At 36.9% G+C, this 18,805-nt stretch overlaps 2 protein-coding genes across 2 annotated transcripts in view; one reads left to right on the top strand and one right to left on the bottom strand.

Annotated features, from left to right (window-relative positions):
- Window positions 1-3,286, bottom strand: part of LOC144970532 (vacuolar protein sorting-associated protein 37A-like) — a 28,990-nt gene extending 25,704 nt beyond the window's left edge. The window contains exon 1 of the mRNA XM_078910274.1: window positions 3,053-3,286. Within this exon, the coding sequence (XP_078766400.1) occupies window positions 3,053-3,150 (98 nt within the window). The 5' untranslated portion in view covers window positions 3,151-3,286. The remainder of the gene's footprint in view (window positions 1-3,052) is intronic.
- A 61-nt stretch (window positions 3,287-3,347) lies between these two features.
- LOC144970533 (uncharacterized) lies at window positions 3,348-9,961 on the top strand. Its single transcript, XM_078910275.1, has 3 exons — window positions 3,348-3,594; window positions 8,359-8,502; window positions 9,731-9,961. Exons 1-3 carry the CDS (start codon window positions 3,363-3,365, stop codon window positions 9,778-9,780), a joined length of 426 nt encoding a protein of 141 aa, XP_078766401.1. The 5' UTR covers window positions 3,348-3,362; the 3' UTR covers window positions 9,781-9,961.
- Window positions 9,962-18,805: the final 8,844 nt, after the last annotated feature.

The following is an 18,805-nucleotide window of genomic DNA, read 5'->3' as shown; positions in this document are numbered from 1 at the left end:
AATTATATTCAAACGTATCCCATCTTTTTGTCCCATTGAAAGAGATAGATTTAGGCAGCTGTACCTTGGACGGGGGTGGCATAAGTGGGCCTCCACTGCTCATGTCTCCATGATCCGTGGAATTGCGATCCGCAGGTGGGGCCTCGTAGGAATGCATGTAACTAGTCTCATCCCTCCATCCTCGTCTTTCCCTGTGCATGCCTGCCTCAATTAGAGCATCCTCCTGTTCTAAGGTTCTTCTCATAGATGGTGTTCTCCGTGGTAGCCGGCGGGTTCGCCTTACTTTGTCTCTCGCATATCCACAATCCTCTCTTTGCGGGCCCATTGATGTGAGACCCTTGTTTGAGAAATCTTGAGAGGATGGGTCCAATGTGTGAGTTATAGATTCAGGACATTCAGAATAAGGCACCTTGTCCATGTAATTTTGACAACATTTAGCTTCATGAACGAAAAGAACCCGCTCCCGGTCGGATGCCAAAAAGGATGTTGGGTAATGGTTTTCGGTAGGCTGATCGTGCCACGCATTACGAATGGTGCGTTTCGCATTGTTACAAAATGTCGGGTTCGCAACATTACTAGCACCTTCTTGAGGATTGCTAGTAGCGTCATGTTCAGGATACGAACCTGCAGCTTTAGTTGGGGTCTGCTGTGCAGACAGTCCCCTTCGTCTGTCTCCAGCACCAGACGCATTATCATTCGAATCCATTTTATTTGGGGAACTGTCGCGAGAGGTACCAGGGGCATGTTCACCTGGTTTCTCAAAAATGCACGATTCGGAAACCGAAAAATCAAAAAGTTCTAACATGTCACCATTACTGATCTTATCTATCACATCCTCCTTAGTGAGTAAACCGTTACGTGCTCGAATGTCAAGCAGAGTTCTAGCCAAAGGCTTGCTTATACGAGATGACCTTAAAAGGTCCTTAGCAGTAATGACATTAATCATTATCTTTGCATCCATTTTGGATTAAACTGAAATATGATATTTATTTCAGTTAAAATGACAGACCAGTTGATGCAAATCAATTAAAGCAATGATAAAGTCTGTAAACTTGGAATACTCTCAGATCCCTTCTCACTTGTATACAACACCTACACCACAGCTGATAGATTTCACTATTTTCACTGTTTAATCACTGGGTTAGAGTTAGAGGTGGTTCTTATCCAATTTAGACACTGACCAGGTGTCTAAGGCAAGTGGATATGTTTACAGAGTCTGGATGTAAAGAGTTCAGAGAAACATCCAATATATAGGGGGTTTAGGAGCGTGTAAAGCTGGAAAATAGTTTCTATGTTTGGTGAGTAGAAACACTTTTACATGGCTGCCTAAGCTTTGACTTTGATCATCTAAATAAAGGCAGATGATACTAACTGTTACTGTTACCTTTTGTTTAGAAAAGCACAGTGAGATTGTTAAGCAACAATCTTGGCGCCAATTATTTGTATATTATTCACAGAAATAGTATTGTTGATGTCAAATATTGGAAAGTATTTAAATAGACTTGCAAATAATTTAGCTCACATGCAGGTTGAATTCCAATCTTTGTTGAGACATCAGTGTGGGAGTGAAAACCATGACCCCAATAATGGTTCACCAAGCTAATTCTTTGAAGTGAATTGATTAAGCCCTCATGCACTTTCAAGTAAAATTATTTAATTGTACTCACCAATTTTGCTCCATTTTGTTGAATAGAAGTCACAATTGCACAATATTATTGGCAAAAATAAACGAAAGTTGAGCTCGAAGTCTCGATGAAAAAATTGAGCTGAGCTGAGATCGTAATTTCGCCAGTTCAAAAATAATTGCCGACCCCTATAAACGGCTTTCCTCCCTGGTTTAAGCAATGAAAAAACACAACTAAACCAGGGGAACTCAATTCAAGGCGCTATACTTACAACACAATCAGATGAAACAAGTTTTTAGATTCATAATTCTGATTTGTTTACAAGAACTCTTTACCTTGAAGAAGTCAATTCCCGTGCACTGAGTGCTACCATACACTTTAAAAATGGCAGGGTTCGGAAATTAGTCGCAGCGCCAATTGTCGTGAACGGATTTCCCAATCTCGTTCACGATGTAAAAAATAAGGAAAAAGTTCAGAAAAAGTCTCCACCGAAGTGGGCGTTCTCCATATATGTAGAGGACATATATGGGCGGTTAAAAAATGCTCTAGAGCACTTCGGGAATCGTCCCGGTCTAGCCTGATTCTTATAACATACCAAATGTATGGCGGATCGGATCTGTGGGAAGATTCAACGAAAGGCGAATAGTATGTCTGCTTTGAATAAGGCTGTGGTCAAGAGAAAGAATGAAAGGTGTCGCGAGCTTTTAAAGGGTAGAAATGATGACGTCACGTTTACGCGGGAGACAGTGAACGAACACAACATGAAGATTACTCACAACAGCTCGATCGAGACACTGACAGTCTTGTCATGACAAAACACAGCAACAACAACAAAAACCTATCACAATAATCAGTTACATAAAATCTTCCCCACAATAATCTGACCTGGCATCCCTGCTAGACAGGGTGAGGTGAGAACTGAAGTGATAGCCAATTTTAACCTCAAAAGTGGCCAAATAGAACCTCACACAAAGCCAAACATTACTATTGACTTTGACTCCCTTAATAATCGGGGTTTGAGGTTGATAAACAGATAAAAATAAAAATAAAAAAGACTAAGAAAAATTGTTATTGATTTTTTAAAATATAAAATTATTAAATAATAATCAAATCACGATTCTCCTCAACCTGAGTGACCGAACCAAGCCGTCCATTGGGCCATTCTCACCCCGCCCCCGGGTGAGAGAACAATTTTCTACCTTCTACTTCTATTTCTTCATTTTCGCCCCGGGTTTGAGTTGGTTAAGATGATAGTAAAACAAAATACCCACGTTCATAATGTAATTGTATTACGATTTGTTGAACTGAGACCCTGAGGAAAAGACGGAGGGACACATCATTTTTACATTCACTCATTCACCCCGGACGGACTCTTCTACTCTTGACTTGCAATTCGTGACAATTCAATTCAATTCAATACTACTTACCCAACCTTCCTTAGACTTTCAACTTGTTTCGACTTTTGTGCCTGGAGATTTGTGGCAGAAGGTCCTTTATTTTTACCACCTCCAAATAATCGATTCATGATGCCTTGATTTCTTTATTTTACATTACCATGACTAATAATAGTCGTTTTTCCTATTGTGTCTCGAAATTATTCCTGGAAGAGACAGTAGTGACAGTCACAATGAACGAGAACGATTATTACTTGAATTTTACTTGGAAGTTGGAATCAAGTTCAAGCAGTTAGATCTAGGTATTGGTGAAACTCGTTTCAAATGGAAATATCAAAACTCCATGTACTTTGTGTACCTTCTTTATGTGTGCAAAAGGTCACAGAAAAATACTGAGATTTTGTTTTGTTCTGTCTCGGATTTCCACTCTGCAACAATGTCAGGGCCAGCAATAAATCGAAAGTTACCTGTATATGATCAATTTAGACTTAATAGATATCATGCCGTGGGTATTATGATGACTATTGGAGGCTCAATGATGTACAACATGCTCTCAAAAATGCCTCGCTCTTCAGGTTCGTTACAGTTACACATTGTGACATTTAACATTACATTCATTCAGATTCACATTCTTCTTACTTCTTACAATTACAAAGTAAAAGTAGACCTCTAGTTAGTAAAGAAGTAGTGTGACGAACTCCTCAGGTAGATGCTAGGGAGACTAAGAATTTGGTTTCTCCCAAAATCAACAAGATTATGGTCTCCCTAGTCTTAGCCCGCCAAGCTTTCCAGTTTCCAGTTTTGGCTAGGGAGACTGGACAAGTTTTTGGCTTACTGGTGTAAATGTATGTGTAAGTAGAAGTAATTAGTAAAAAAAACAACAAAACCAACGTTTATGGAACTGTTACAGTTATTTAGTTGATGAGGCGAGATTTTTTACTTCCTATTTAATAAACTATTTATTAATTTATATGTTTGTTTTTGCTGCTGCTATATAGACTAGACCCAGTCTTGTTTTATTTTTTTATTTTTTTCTTTGTATAGTTTTTTTTCTACTAAATAACTAAGCCTTGATTGTAATAATTACCTATCATGCCTTCCCCCCTCCCAATAAAAAAAAAGACGGAGTGTCTATGTACACGGTAACCGGTAGTGCCGCACGGGTTTTGGTTATCGAGAACAGGAACACCTGGAACATAGCTCAACCCGGAATATACACCAGTAACACGTTCCTGGTCATGTTTCTGTTACTGTATGTGTGTATGTGTGTGTGTAGAGAGAGAGAGAGCATGCAAACCAGCCTACGTCCCTCCCTCCTCCCTCTCAGTCTGAACCTCACGTCTGTCTATGGTTGGTACCACAAACACGAGTACGCACATGTACCTGTGTTATCTATGTGCCGTACTACTTAGGACATGACTGATACGAAACTCTTCGACTGGAACAATCGCGAATCGCTCCAATTTGGAGCAGGAACAGGTTACGGACCAGGAACAATCGTACCAGGAACATGAAAATGTTCCGAATGCCCGCCGCTAGTAACCGGGCACCTAGCCTTAGGATCTCCGTGTGCGGTAGCATGGTAACCTTGTACTTTGGGAGGGAGGGGTGAAGGGGGCATTGAGTTTGGTGCACAGTAACTTATGAACTTGATTTCTCTCATTCCTAACCCCCCCCCCCCCCCCTTGTGTATATGTGTCTTATAGGCAGAACGTAAGCAGTAGCTGGGCTGCCAGACGGTCAAATGCCTGATTAAATTGGCCAAACAGAGAATCTATGGTTTGGTATTAGACACCCACTACCTGATATCTTGGATTTTACTCCATTAGCCTAGGCCTAGTGAGATACAAATCCTAGACTACATTGTGTATTTGCAATCCGAGCAGAAAGTGTTCGTTTTACCATGAGATGCGAAGGGAAAGGGATGACACTATGACAAGAGAGGGAGAAGGGGAGGGGGGGGGGGGGCATTGGGGAAGATGAAAGAAAAAATGGGTCGCCTGATGATGTAGATCATCAAAGAGGTGTTACAGAGGTGCTTTACTATATGTAGTGTGTGCAATTTTAACCTCGTAACATTAACAGTAACACTGATTTTTTTTTTTTCATCTAGATAATAGTCTCCCTATTGTTATTGCGGAATATATTGTTTCCACCAATTAAGCTATAACTATAATCAAATAGCTTGTCTTTTAATGATAACATTAAGACTAAGATCTGGTGTTGGATGAAGTAAGATTGAATCTCGCCTTTAACGGGTTAAATTGTATTGTTTGATTTTTAAAAATAACACACACACACAGAGTGAGGTCCATCCATTGCTTGTATTGCTGCGGCAAACCAGTTACCGGAGTTACCGCTTACGTAGATCCTGAGGCTAGGTGCCCGGTTACCGTGTACGTATATCCTGAAGTTAGATGCCTGGTTACTGTGTATGTAGATACTCCCAAAAAAACCAAATTGTCAGAAGAGAGACTGCAAGTTTCGGTTGTCCAACACAAAAATGAATTTAGTATTCTCTTTTTTAATAATAATATTCTAGACCATCATATTTTCATTTATGGAACTGTTTCTTTATTTTGTGGAGTGGATTTTTAAAATTTTGTTTTGTTTTGTTTTTTATTTATTGTTTTGTTTTGGCTTGGTCTCCCTGGCCAAAATGGTTAGCTTTAGCTAAGATGACCAAGATTTATGGCTCTGAAGGACTACTTCTCTTTATGTTGTGGAATTGATTTAAAAAATTTTTTTTTTTTAATTTTGTTTATTTTTGTTCTTTATTTATTGTTCTGTTTTAGTCTCCTTAACCAAAATTGAAGGATTTTAAAAACAGAAAAGATAAGAAAAAAGAAAACTTACTGATTTTTGTATTGGATGGACAACTCTTTCTCCAGGTAGGGGGGGCATGATAATAATAAGACCTGTAAATTCTCAGTCAATTAACTGAAATCAGTCAATTCGAAATTCAAATATTTTAAAAAAGGAAAGAAAGAATTGAATAAAGACAGAATTCATGAATCGTAGTCGAATGACCGTAAAGTTAATAAGAAATGTTCCACAGTGCTACGCATAGCTCATGGGCCGTTTAGATTAATGATGAATATAATATTGCCAAGGCTAAGCGATGCTTTTTAGAATTGCCGTGTATGAACACATCCCAGTGTATTTTCACACAGCCTTCGTGAAATTATTTTTTCACTTTCCAAACCTGTCGTGATCCCAATGGTAGCCAATTTTAACTGAGCCGCTGAGCGATAAATTTTACTGTTTCGTCTAAGCCAAAATTGACCACATTTACCTGGAGGACAGTAACAGTATGAAAAATTAAAATTAAATTTTGATTTTTTCGCTCAGAATTACGACTATGAAGAGTTTCAGTCAATTTTTATAGAGCTCATTTACAGGTCTATAATATTATTACAAGGCCTAAAAAAACAACGAAGAAAAACAAAGAAACAGGACCATCAACAAAAACAAGCTGATCCCCCCTGTCTAGCCAGCAATAGGTAACTGGGTCTGTTAGATCTGGCAGAAATTACTTTAGACAGACTAGCATCTTATCCAAAGGATGACAAGCAATTGATATTAACCGTTTCACACTATAGAAACTGGGATAAACTCCAGTTCTATCGCAAAGTACTGTCCACCAGATCTAACAGACCCAGCTATCCATAAAAGTAAAAGAGAAAAGGAAAGAAAAAAGAAATCTTAAATTAATTTTTGAGTTTGACAGCTGATAACTTGCATTCTCTCTTCTGACTTTTTAGGGGGTGGGGGGGGGGGGGGGTGTATGATAATATTATTACAAGGTTTATATATATAAAAAAAAGACAAGCAACAAAAACAAACAAGTGATAAATAAATAGAGGAAAAAAGCTCGCCTCTTTAACATGAACAGTTCCATGAACGAAAATACTGCTTTACACCTGGAAGCTAAATTCTTGAGCTCCCTACCCAAAATGGCCTGTTTTGGCTAGAGAGACCGTTTCTAGACACTTCCATGAACTGATAATGAATGTTTGTTGGGGGTCCTGAGCACTCGCTTCTCACTGTCTAATTTTGGGCTTTGATAAAGGAGCGAGGTCCCTGCCACCATCTTGCTTTGTTTACACCAGATGAGTTAAGTGTTCAAAGACTAAAAATGAGCCAACTTGTTTTTTTTTTTTAATCTGTAACCTGAATCCTTTCTAGCATCCAAAAATGTAGCCACATTTTTAAATTTCATTTTAGTGATGAAATAAAATGGATAATAAAGTTTTAAAATAAATATAAATTTTTACCTTTAAACTGGATACCACTGTGCCAGATTCAGAAGAAGATTGTCCATAAAAAAAAAGAGTTAGTCTTGAAGTCTGATTCCAATTCTGACTTTTCACTCTTCTCCCCTCAATGTTGGTTTCTTAACATACTTGTTGATCATGAAAAAAATTCAACCCTCACCAAAAAAGCCAAAATACAATGCTTGCAGTCGAGATAAATGATTATTTAAATAGATAGGCACATGATTGTAAGCTGCGCAGAAACTAATAAGACTATGCTGTCACTGCTCATGTCAGAAAATTTACGTCACCACGACTCCTCTCTTTATTCCCTAATGAATAACACTGTGTGGTTAAGTAAACTAATACGTATGTACATAATCTCTCTTTGCAAGTCAATGAGTCAGAGAGTGGCGAGTGGGATAAATTTATCTGTAAGTTACCAGGTCAAAAAAAAACAAAAACACATGAGTTAGCAAATTTCATAGATTTGTAAAAAAAAAAAGTTCTTATAAAATGCAGAATTTGTGAAAATTTAAAAGCACAAGACAGAATAAACAATGGTTGTTGCTGGAATCATATTTAAAGTTTTAAGAGTGTATTAAAAAAAAATTGCATTGGGGTCGGCCTAAAAGACCCATGAGTGTTGATAAAGGTTAATAATAACTTGGATCTATGAACTGCATCTAGAGTTTTAGCATAGCCAGGGCAGACATCGGAACAGAAACACACAATCTTGAGTCTCACAACCACATGATGACAGTTTGAAGACAGTCGATTACATTTATGTCATGCATTGTTGTTTTTTTAAACAAAGTATGTGAACAGATTTCAGTTTAATTTCCCATCTTCAAAGTCACAGGGAAATAAATCAATACAGAGGTATATTAACATGTTTTTCCTTTTGATTCAGAGAAATCACTAATATTAATATGCCAAAGTTACAAGTATAGTTATCTTAAATATTTGAAATGTCTGCCATAACCGTTTTCTTTTTCCATACTTTTTACATGATGAAATTTGAAATCAATCATGTTTTTGATTTTATGAGTTTCATCTTGTATGTTTCTTATTTATCTCCAGGTTTGTTGAGACATGGTCTTGCTCTTGCTGCGGGATATTATGGAGGAGAAAAGGCCTCAGAATTTATAGAGAAAAGACGGAAAACGAGGGTTTTGATTTTGGAAGACTACATTCGCCTGCATCCTGAAGATTTTCCTGTTGCGGGTCAGTAGTCAAGCTTAATTCAACCACTGATGATATATAGGAAATATGTATAAATAAATTGAGTAAGACTCATTATTTGTTTGAAAAAAAAAAGGACATTCATATGATTGTGCATCCTTTCAAAGTCAATAAAAGTTATACTGAGCAAGTGAGCATCAAGTATAGATAAATAGATATAGATAAAATATAGCAAAAGACTTATTTATTGTTAAAGTTTAACAATTATTTTGTAACTTGTATCCCAGTTTTTGTAAAGTGAAACAAACATCTATAATGATGTGTTACCCTTAATTTAGGGTGCCAGTCTGTTGCTAAGTACTATCCATGTTTCAGATCCTCGCAAACTTTGTGGTTTAATGAAAGTGTGGTAGGGTGCTTATCAAAGCATGGGCGATTAATAAGACTGGCATAAACCAAAGGGTGGGATAGCAAGGTTTCTTTTTATTTATACAGTAGGATTCAGTACTATATTTTATGACAATAATATTAATATATAAGCATGCAGGTTTTTGTTTGTTTGTATGTTTTTTGTTTGTATGTTTGTTTAAATCCCGGACATAAAAATGGTAGCTTTCAACTTGGAAACGCTGGGAATAGGCCAAATTGTATCAACATGAAATCCTTTTTATTAAAAATTATTTATTTCCTCACCCTTCTAAATAGTGCGGATGGTGAATATCTATCTAGATGTCGACCGGACCGATTAAAAATCAAGTTATCCGTCAATCTGGTTTTAAAAAAGAAGTAGTCCTTAAGAGTTATTAGGCCCACTGAACTGGAGTTTATTTCGGCTTCTGTAAACAATTGCTTACTATCCTTTCGGTAGGACACTAGTCTATCGCAAACTACTCTCTGCCAGATCTTACAAATCTAGCTACCCAATCAGTGTGGGTTGAACAGTGAAGTCAGAAAAACTTTTTGACTTGGGATCAATCTTGGTGCCTTTGCATATGAGGCACGTGCTCTACCAACTGAGCAATTGGAACCCCAAATCTGGTTAAGCATCCTGTGTTTTTTCTTTGTTTTATTTTTTTTATTTATAGAGATGGAGATGGGACCAAGAAGTAATACGGAATTATATTAAAATCAGCTTTTACAACCTTGAATTATCCGTTGTCAACTATAAGACACAGCCAAGGACAGCTATCTCTAAAGCCCTCCTTGGACACAGCTTATATAAAAAATATTAAATTGTCTTTTTTTTTCTTTCTTTCTTTCTTTCTTTCAGAGCCAAAGAAATATGCAGATGTCCTTATGCCATGGGTTCCTAGGAGATAAACGATTTATACATCCTTTGATTTATTTCATTGTACATTTGATTTCATGTTGGGGGTTTCAGTAGAGAGGTTGTGCTTTTTCAAGAAAATGGCTGTTTGTATGGAGTGAGTTTGTATGACTGTTGCACATGGAGCACGATTCCCTAATTAAATTGTTAAAATAAAAATTATTCTTGAATGAACTAGTAGAATTTATAGTGTTTTTGCTTCTAATATTCTACTTTTTGAAGAAGAAAAGTTTGTTTCATTTGAGTAGTGTCAACTGGAATTCATACGTCTAATTATACTGATAATGTGAATTAAAAAGATATCAAATCAAAAACTACAAGAACACAATTTTATATGTTGTTTTTTCCCCCCTTTTGTTTTAGTGTGGGTGTTTATGTAATTACTTTAAATTCCTGTCATGTGACATAACCTTCATGTCCAAAGAGATGATATGTTTTACTAGAGCTTTTATATAGTGCAAAATCTACTAAACATGCTCAAAGCGCTTTACAGGGGGCCCCTAGCCAAACAGCAACACTTAAAATGTAGAATGAGACATGAAGCCTATTAGGCGATATTACAATTTTTTTCCAACAGAAACAACGCTGTTAACAACCAGCTGCTCATTTTACATCTGAGTACGGTGAGAGAATGTCAGTAAAGAGCCTTCTCCAAAGACTCAACTATGCGCCGCTAAGAATGGGTCTCAAATCCTGGACCTTCTGATCCAAAGGCGAGAGTCAGACCAATAGACCATATAGCCGCACATAAATTACAGTCAGATAATGTGAATGTGAAGAATCTTAAGAGAGGTTCCATAGGTGGTGCTTTGTTTTACTTTCATTTCTACTTTCTACCCAACCAATTGAAATAAATTGCACTTTAATTGGTCGGTCAAAAAAGACAAATAAGATGTGGAAAGCAGTGTGTCCTCTTCGGTCAACAGCGGGTTCTTTCCTTGAAACATTGGCCACCCAAGACAAAATCGGATCGTTTTTTTTTCCTTGTTTATTTTTCTTTATTGTTTTTTTTTTTCTAAACTCCTGAATTCCTTTTATGTAGTTGTATCTGGATGGTCCTTTTAGGTGCACATCACGGTGGCTTGCTCATGGGTTCTTCTGTTCCCTCTTTGAACCAGTTCCCCCTTTGGCTTGCTTTTTCTTTAACTTCAGATTTCTACAATTATTCCTCTATCATCTCCCTTTTTTTTTACTGGTGTTGAGATGGCCAAATAGGGACGGCGTGGCTCAGCGGAATGGTATTTGCTTCATACCCGAAAGGTATTGAGTTCGAACACCCATCGCGCTGTGTGGCCTTGAAAAAACTTGAGCTTTTATATAGTGCAATATCCACTAAACGTGCTCAAAGCGCTTTACAACCAACAGCAACACTTAACATGAAGACGTGATTGACGCCTGTTAGGCGATATTACAAATTTTTTTTTCGGACAAAGACAACGCTGTTAACGGCAAGGTACTCATTATACACCCGAGTACGGTGAGAGAATGTGAGTAAAGAGCCTTTTCCAAGGATTCAACTTTGCGCCGAGCGATGCTCGAAACCAGGACCTTCCAATCCGAAGGTGAGTGTCATACAGCAAGACCACACAGCTGCACAAGTCTTTGCTCAATTTGCGGTTTTCGCCTGGGTTATTCCAGTCTTCCCTTGGAAAAGATCCTAAAGAAAAATTTCCCCTTAGGGATGAATACAGGGAATTTATTATTTATTTAATAATATTTTATGAGTGTTGCAAGCTTTGAACGTTTAATGTTTTTTTTTTTTTTCTTTTCTTTCTGTTGTTATTTGATTTTTTGAATTGAATAATTTGAAAATACAAATCAGCATTGTATTGTCCTTATTGATTTTACCTTTGATCACAGGGCAAAAGTCGAATTTTGTTACTTCATTTATTTTAAAACAGTTGAGCACACAGATTACCAGCTGATATGTCTAAAAATAAATACGATTGTTCTGATCGTAATAGTTACATTTTGCTCGTTGAATTGATGGTGCCTATGGTATTTTGTTAACCAATTAACTTTCTACCTCTAGTAAAACATGCTTTTAAAAATTTGGCCAGAAAACTCTTCCTTCACATATTCATCGATTTAAAGGACCCATGTGAGGTCCCTGGTTTGAGAGTTTTTGCCAAAAGAATTCATTTAAATCGATCGATATTTGAAGGACCAGTTTTCTGGCCAAATTTTTGAATTCATGGTTTTACTGGTTAACAATGAATATTAAAGGAAAAAAAGATGTCTTATGCAAATTATCAGTAGATGTATACACCATCATATCGTGTCCCTATCATAGCATGTTACTATACACATACTCATAAGATTAATGCATGGCATGGAACGAAATCCACCAAGACATTCCTGGGGTCGACAAAATAAAATTACTTCTGACCACTATATTATTATACTATAACAGCACGCTCTAACTCTAAGGGCTTTATAATGGGTCCCTTGCCAACAGCAACAAGTAGGACGATATATAACGTCGGTTAGACATTAATACAATTATTTTGGACAGAAACAACGTTGTTAAGAGCCATGTACTCATTGTACACCTGAGTACGGTGAGAGAATGTGAGTAGAGAGCTTTTCTAAGGATTCAACTATACGCCGCTCAGAGTAGGAATCGAGCCCTGTGCCTTCCAATCTGAAGACCACCTAGCCAACCATCCAAAACTAATAATGATAGGACCACACAACAATAACAGTGAGATGATTAACAATGGAATAAAATATCTCTTTAAAAGGGTACTATACATTTGATAGTCTCCCTCCCAGCTAAATATTTCGGACATAACCAGGGAAAAAACACCAAGCAATCTCAATCCAGAAAAAGGGTTTCATGGCGCTTGCAAAACATTTAGGTTATATCAGCGCCAGTAATAAAAAAAAAAGGAAAGAAATGGGATAGTGAAAAAATTAAAGTATCCAAGAAATTCCAAAAGCATACCATCAATGTACCTAAAAGTCTCATTCAAATGTTTAAAAGATATTTTCAACACAAAAATGTAACGATCAGTCCATAAAAGAGAGAGGATTTACAATGAAAATCCTTGCATACTTTGGACTATTTCCCTCTCAGCCAAGGATTCCGGAGAGGATCAGGACAGAACCAAGTAAACCCATTCCAAGACAAAGGCAAGGACAGAAAGCAACTCATAAAACATATATGTATAGGGGATAGAAGACACAGCAAGTGACCTGTTCACCATGAGAGAGCAACATGGAAAGGGAAAGAGATAAGAGATAAAAGACACAGTGAGTGACCTCTCTTTCCACCATGGGAGGTCAGAAGACCCCATCCGGGGAAAAATAAAGAAATAGGAAAGATGAGAACGGACGTGGAACACAACAGTCAGCTGGAGAAGTACAATTCTCCTCCCCCCCCTTTCCCCATCCTAAAGAATTCAAGAATGAAAAATTGAACACGTGAATCTTTAAATTCAAATCTAAGAAAACAATGTTGAGTTCTCAATTTTAATACAGCATCCATACTCATGTAGGTACATCAATAGTATGAAAAAATGGCAACAATAAACGAAGGCAAATTAAAAAGTTGACAAAGGTTCCTCAAGACGACTTTTAAAATGTCAACGCTGGTATGGAGAAATGCATTAAGATCAAATATAGGATCCCTTTGAATCCATAAAATCTCAATAGAGAGTGGTTTGTAATAAGATTGACATATCAAAATATTGGAAACCAGTACTTAGTTTGATTTCCTCTTTTTAATTTTGTCTTCAGAGGTTAGGTGAGAAATACGTAATCAATTTTAGTTGAATAAAAATGTATTTATACCCCAGTGCTTCAGCCAAGAAAATATTCAACTTTTAATTCATACAACATGTTTGGTAATAATTGTTTTTTGTTCATTTATTATTTACGGAATCAAAATTTTTATATCTATTAATGTTTTGAGTTGACAAGTCACCGATTTGTGTCATAACATGACCAAAAAAAAAAAAAAAAGAATATAAATACAGACATAATGTTGAAAAGTTCTAACATATTCATAGTCGACAACTCAGAGTCCAGTAGCTGCATTTAGCTAGAGCTTCAGATTCAATAATTGTTTTTTTATTTTAAGGGTTGTACGGCGCTTGCAACAGATTCAATAAAGATCCGGATAAGAATCCTCATTTTGCTATTATTTAAAAAGCCATACCTATGTTTATCAAGCCATAAGTGGGCAGCTAAGTCATATTCAAATTGGCAAAAAGTACATTGTAATATGATCCACACATAGCAAGCAAACTATTCTCACCAAAATACAGGAAAACCTGCAGAAACGGGAATTAATTTGGATTCCAAAGGCGATTCACGTTTCAAATTAGGGAATAAATTAAAATTGAGTTCTTTTACTTCAGGAAGTGATGTTAAATTTAATTTAAACTGATTTATCTAATAATCTGATAATTGAATTTATTCACAAGTGATACAAAATTATGGCGAAAGAAAGATCTCTCTTTTGTTTGCAGGAGTTAAGCTCTAAAAAAATCAATGAGATAACATATTTGTCACAAACACAATTAGACGTCTATAAACACATATTTACATATCACGAATTAAAATTTTATGTAAGAGTGAGGCAGTTATTCTATAAGTTCTATGTGTAATAACCATTTAGATGGTGCCAAAAAATATAACAAAAGACAGAAAAAGAAATGTTCGAAATATTGATAGTGGTGATTTCTTAAAAAGATGCCTAACATAATGCCACATCTAACAGTATAATTTTAATTTTCAAAAATACAATATATGACTAGAGCAATATTTGCAATATTCAAAATGTTAATGTCTAAACTAAAGAAGAAGATCAAGAAGAAAAAGAAGAAGAACAAGAACAAGAACAAGAACAAGAAGAAGAGGAAGAAGGGGATTGAGAAGGAGAAGGGAAGAAGAAGAAGAATAAAAATGAAGATGAAGAAGAAGAAGAAGAAGAAGAAGAAGAAGAAAAGAAGAAAAAGAAGAATAAGATGAGGGATGGGGAGGAGGAGAGAAGGATGGGACGAGGAAGAGATTGGGAAGAATGAAAAATAAAAATAAAAATAAGTAGAAAAAGATGGAGAGAAGAAGGGAGGGAAGGAAAAAATGGGAAGAAGAGAGAAGAATGGATGGGGAGAACATGGAAAGAGAAGTAAAGAAAGAGAAGAAGGGAAGAAAAGCAGAAGAAGAAGAAGAGGAAGAAGAATAAGATGAGGGAGGGGGAGGAGAGAAGGATGGAAGAAAGAGATGAGAAGAATGTAAAAGAAGAATAAGAATAAAGGGAAGAAGAAGAAAGAACGGAAGAGAGAAGAGGATGGAGGAAGAAAGAGAAAGAAGAATAAAAAAAGAAGAAGAAGAAGAAAAGAAAAGAAGAAGAGAAGAAGAGGGATAGAAGAGAGAAGAGAGAAGAAGAAGAAGAAAGAAGAAGAAGAAGAAGAAAGAAGAAGAAGAAAAGAAGAAAAAAAGAATAAGATGAGGGATGGGGAGGAGGAGAAGGATGGGAAGAGGAAGAGATGGGGAAGAATGTAAAAGAAGAATAAAAATAAAGAAGAAGAAGAAGAAGAAGAGCAGCAAGAACAAGAAGAAGAAGAGGAAGAAGGGGATTGAGAAGGAGAAGAAGAAGAAGAATAAAAATGAAGAAGAAGAAGAAGAAGAAGAAGAAGAAGAAGAAGAAGAAGAAGAAGAAGAAGAAGAAGAAGAAGAAGAAGAAGAAGAAGAAGAAGAAGAAGAAGAAGAAGAAGAAGAAGAAGAAAAGAAGAATAAGATGAGGGATGGGGAGGAGGAGAAGGATGGGACGAGGAAGAGATGGGGAAGAATGAAAAAGAAGAATAAAAATAAAGTAGAAGATGGAGAAGAAGGGAGGAGGAGAAGCATGGGAAGAGGAAGAGAAGGGGGGAAATGGGAAAAGGAGAATAAAAATGAAGAAGAAGAAGAAGGGGATGGAGAAGGAGAAGCAGAAGAAGAAGAAGAAGAAGAAGAAGGTGAAAGAGAAGCAGAAGAAGGTGAAAGAAAAGCAGAAGAAGAAGAAGAAGAGGAAGAAGAATAAGATGAGGGAGGGGGAGGAAGAGAAGGATGGGACGAGGAAGAGATGGGGAAGAATGCAAAAGAAGAATAAAAATAAAGAAGAAGAAGAAGAAGAAGAAGAAGAAGAAGAAGAAGAAGAAGAAGAAGAAGAAGAAGAAGAAGAAGAAGAAGAAGAAGAACAACAACAACAAGAATAAGATGAGGGAGGGGGAGGTGGAGAAGGATGGGAAGAGGAAGAGATGGGGAAGAATGTAAAAGAAGAATAAAAACAAAGAAGAAGAAGAAGAAGAAGAAGAAGAAGAAGAAGAAGAAGAGGAAGAAAAAGAAGAAGAAGAAAAAGAAGAAGAAGAAGAAGAGAGAAGAAGAAGAGAGGAGGAGGAGGAGGAGGAGGAGGATGATGGGGAGGAGGAGGGGGACGAGTGGTCATAAAATTTATACAACACCAAAAAAAAGAAAATGTTTAGAAATTTGATAAAGGTGATATCTCTATGTTATAAATTAGGCAATCATCATTATAACATACAAAATGAGGTGAATGGATATCAAAATCATATTGGTGAACCTTTTCCTCAAAACAGTTTAGGGTAAATTTGGCTGGTATGGAAAGTGTGAAAGAAAGGAGAGAAAATAAATGAAAATGACAAATTCATTTTATCTTTAGCAGAAGTGCACATTACGTTACTACTGCATTTGTAATTTCAGGATATGAACTTTCACTCTTTTCACTTAATCTCTAACTTTGGATTCAGTCACATGAAAATGTGTCATCTCCAATTAATCAAACCACAAAAAATATGGTTTCTTCTATAATACATCATAATTTCAAAACGTTGGAAAGGACAAAACTGTATTCCTTTTAGCAGAAGTGTTTATCATTTCACAACTGCATTAATTATCTTTACAACAAGCTTCCTGACAACTGAAGGCATCCACCCAGACCATGCAGCCGTATACATAAGGACAATAGTGTGGCGCCCGGGATAGGGCTGCTATTCGGGCACCGGGTTTGGATCAAATTTTGTCACACACCGGGGCGAGCAGCTCATGTGGCTCGTTGGCTCGATACCCGGGATGGTCTCGTGACGGTCGACCGGGATTTACACCTTTGCCCTCCCGTGTGCCTCAAGCCCCCTCACCAACTGCAAGGTAAAGATCCACGAGGGGGACAAATTCAATCCCTCGTGGGGGCGGGGACCTACACTCCTCTAAGCTTGGTGAGAAGTTGCCAGGCTTTGATACCAGTAAGAGGAGACACTGGGTAGCTGCGAATCGGCTTCGGTCGAGGAGCTGCCTAACGGCCGGTGCGTTACATCAGTGGGGTCTAACTTCCTGTCCTTTATGTCCACGCTGTGGGCAAGAACCCGAAACGGCAGAGCATCTAGTCGAAAGGTGTGTTGTGACGATGCTACCAGGCGGGTTCGCGACGGTGCACGAATGCGGACCGGACTTTGCTGATTGGGTCGATCGTCATAACATAATAGTGTGAACCATAAGAAGCTGCTGCTGCCGTATACAGAGTGCATTCATGGAAAGAATGGGACTGCTGCCCAAATGATGCCATTCAGGAACCAAAGAAGAACTGCCAAGCGGAGTAAATCTCCCCAGGAAAGATTGGTTGACACTGAACCGGGCAAGGTCTAAAGTGGGGAAGACCAAAACAACCTTACAAAATTGGGGACTTTCTTCAGACTGCCGATGTCAATGTGGACACACGGCTCAAAACATGGACCACATCCTTCACTAGTGTGAACTTGGACCACATATCAGTGATATGGACCTGAGAGGCTGCACCCCTGAAGCCATCCAATGGATCCACCAATGGCGCGACACGATATGATGATGATGATGATGATGATGATCTCCAATTAATCAAACCACAAAAAATACATAATACATCATAATTTCAAAACGTTGGAAAGGACAAAACTGTATTCCTTTTAGCAGAAGTGTTTATCATTTCACAACTGCATTAATTATTTTTACAACACGCGTTTTCACTATCACCACTTCAACCATAAAAATATCTTAACTTTAGAATTAGTCACACTAAATCGTGTGACAATATCAAATTCAACAAGCCAAGAATGTGATTCAAAAATTAAACATTTTCTCTGAGTGGTCTGAGCCGATATAATTGAGAATTATGAAAGTTTTGAGTGGCAGGTCACCAGACAGTATGAAAATAAAATTGGATCAATTGTAAAAAGACAATATAAAATACAGCCCCACAAGTATATGTGGATTTTATATATACAATGAGATTACATATGTATGTCCTAAATACATTATTATAAACACTCATCAAAACTATATACATTGTCACTAAATATCACAATTTAAAAATCTATGTTAGAAAGTGGTAGCATCTTATAATTTGTGCGAGCAATAAACATTTAATGGTTATTACAAATCATTAGAACTTGTTGGTGATTTCTTTAAAAGATGCCAAATATAATGCCATATCCAATTACAATGAATTTCATTTTGTTTAAATTCCATATATGACTTTGCTTAATTCAACATCGTATTATATATTTAAACAAGTAAAAAGATAAAAATACTTTTGGCCCATTTCCTTATAGAAATGATATATTTCTTCCTCGGCAAGGAGCAAATAAACACACAGTCCAACTGGCAATATATGTTACTTCTAGAAAAAGAAGAAGAACAACAACAACAAGAAAAAGAAGAAGAAGAAGAAGAAGAAGAAGAAGAAGAAGAAGAAGAAGAAGAAGAAGAAGAAGAAGAAGAAGAAGAAAAAGATGAGGGAGGAGGAGAAGCATGGAAGAGGAAGAGAAGGGGAAGAGGAAGAGGAGGGGAAAATGGGAAAAGAAGAAGGAAATGAAGAAGACGAAGAAGAAAAGTTGAAGAAGAAGAAGAAGAAGAAGAGAAGAAGAAGAAGAAGAAGAAGAAGAAGAAGAAGAAGAAGAAGAAGAAGAAGAAAGAAGAAGAAGAAGAAGAAGAAGAAGAAGAAGAAGAAGAAGAAGAAGAAGAAGAAGAAGAAGAAGAAGA

This window comes from Berghia stephanieae, chromosome 4 (assembly GCF_034508935.2).
Source record: "Berghia stephanieae isolate SIO BIC M18660-M18661 chromosome 4, UCSD_Bste_1.3, whole genome shotgun sequence".
Lineage (NCBI taxonomy): Eukaryota > Metazoa > Mollusca > Gastropoda > Nudibranchia > Aeolidiidae > Berghia > Berghia stephanieae.
The sequence above is the reverse complement of the archived record's forward strand: the minus strand, read 5'-3'. Positions and strand labels throughout refer to the sequence as shown.

Excerpts from the sequence above, each read along its gene's own strand:
- LOC144970533 (XM_078910275.1), top strand. The coding sequence starts at position 3,363 with ATGTACTTTGTGTACCTTCTTTATGTGTGCAAAAGGTCACAGAAAAAT. Across the intron at positions 3,595-8,358 it reads AAAAATGCCTCGCTCTTCAG|GTTTGTTGAGACATGGTCTT; the intron begins GTTCGTTACAGT and ends ATTTATCTCCAG. Across the intron at positions 8,503-9,730 it reads TGAAGATTTTCCTGTTGCGG|AGCCAAAGAAATATGCAGAT; the intron begins GTCAGTAGTCAA and ends TCTTTCTTTCAG.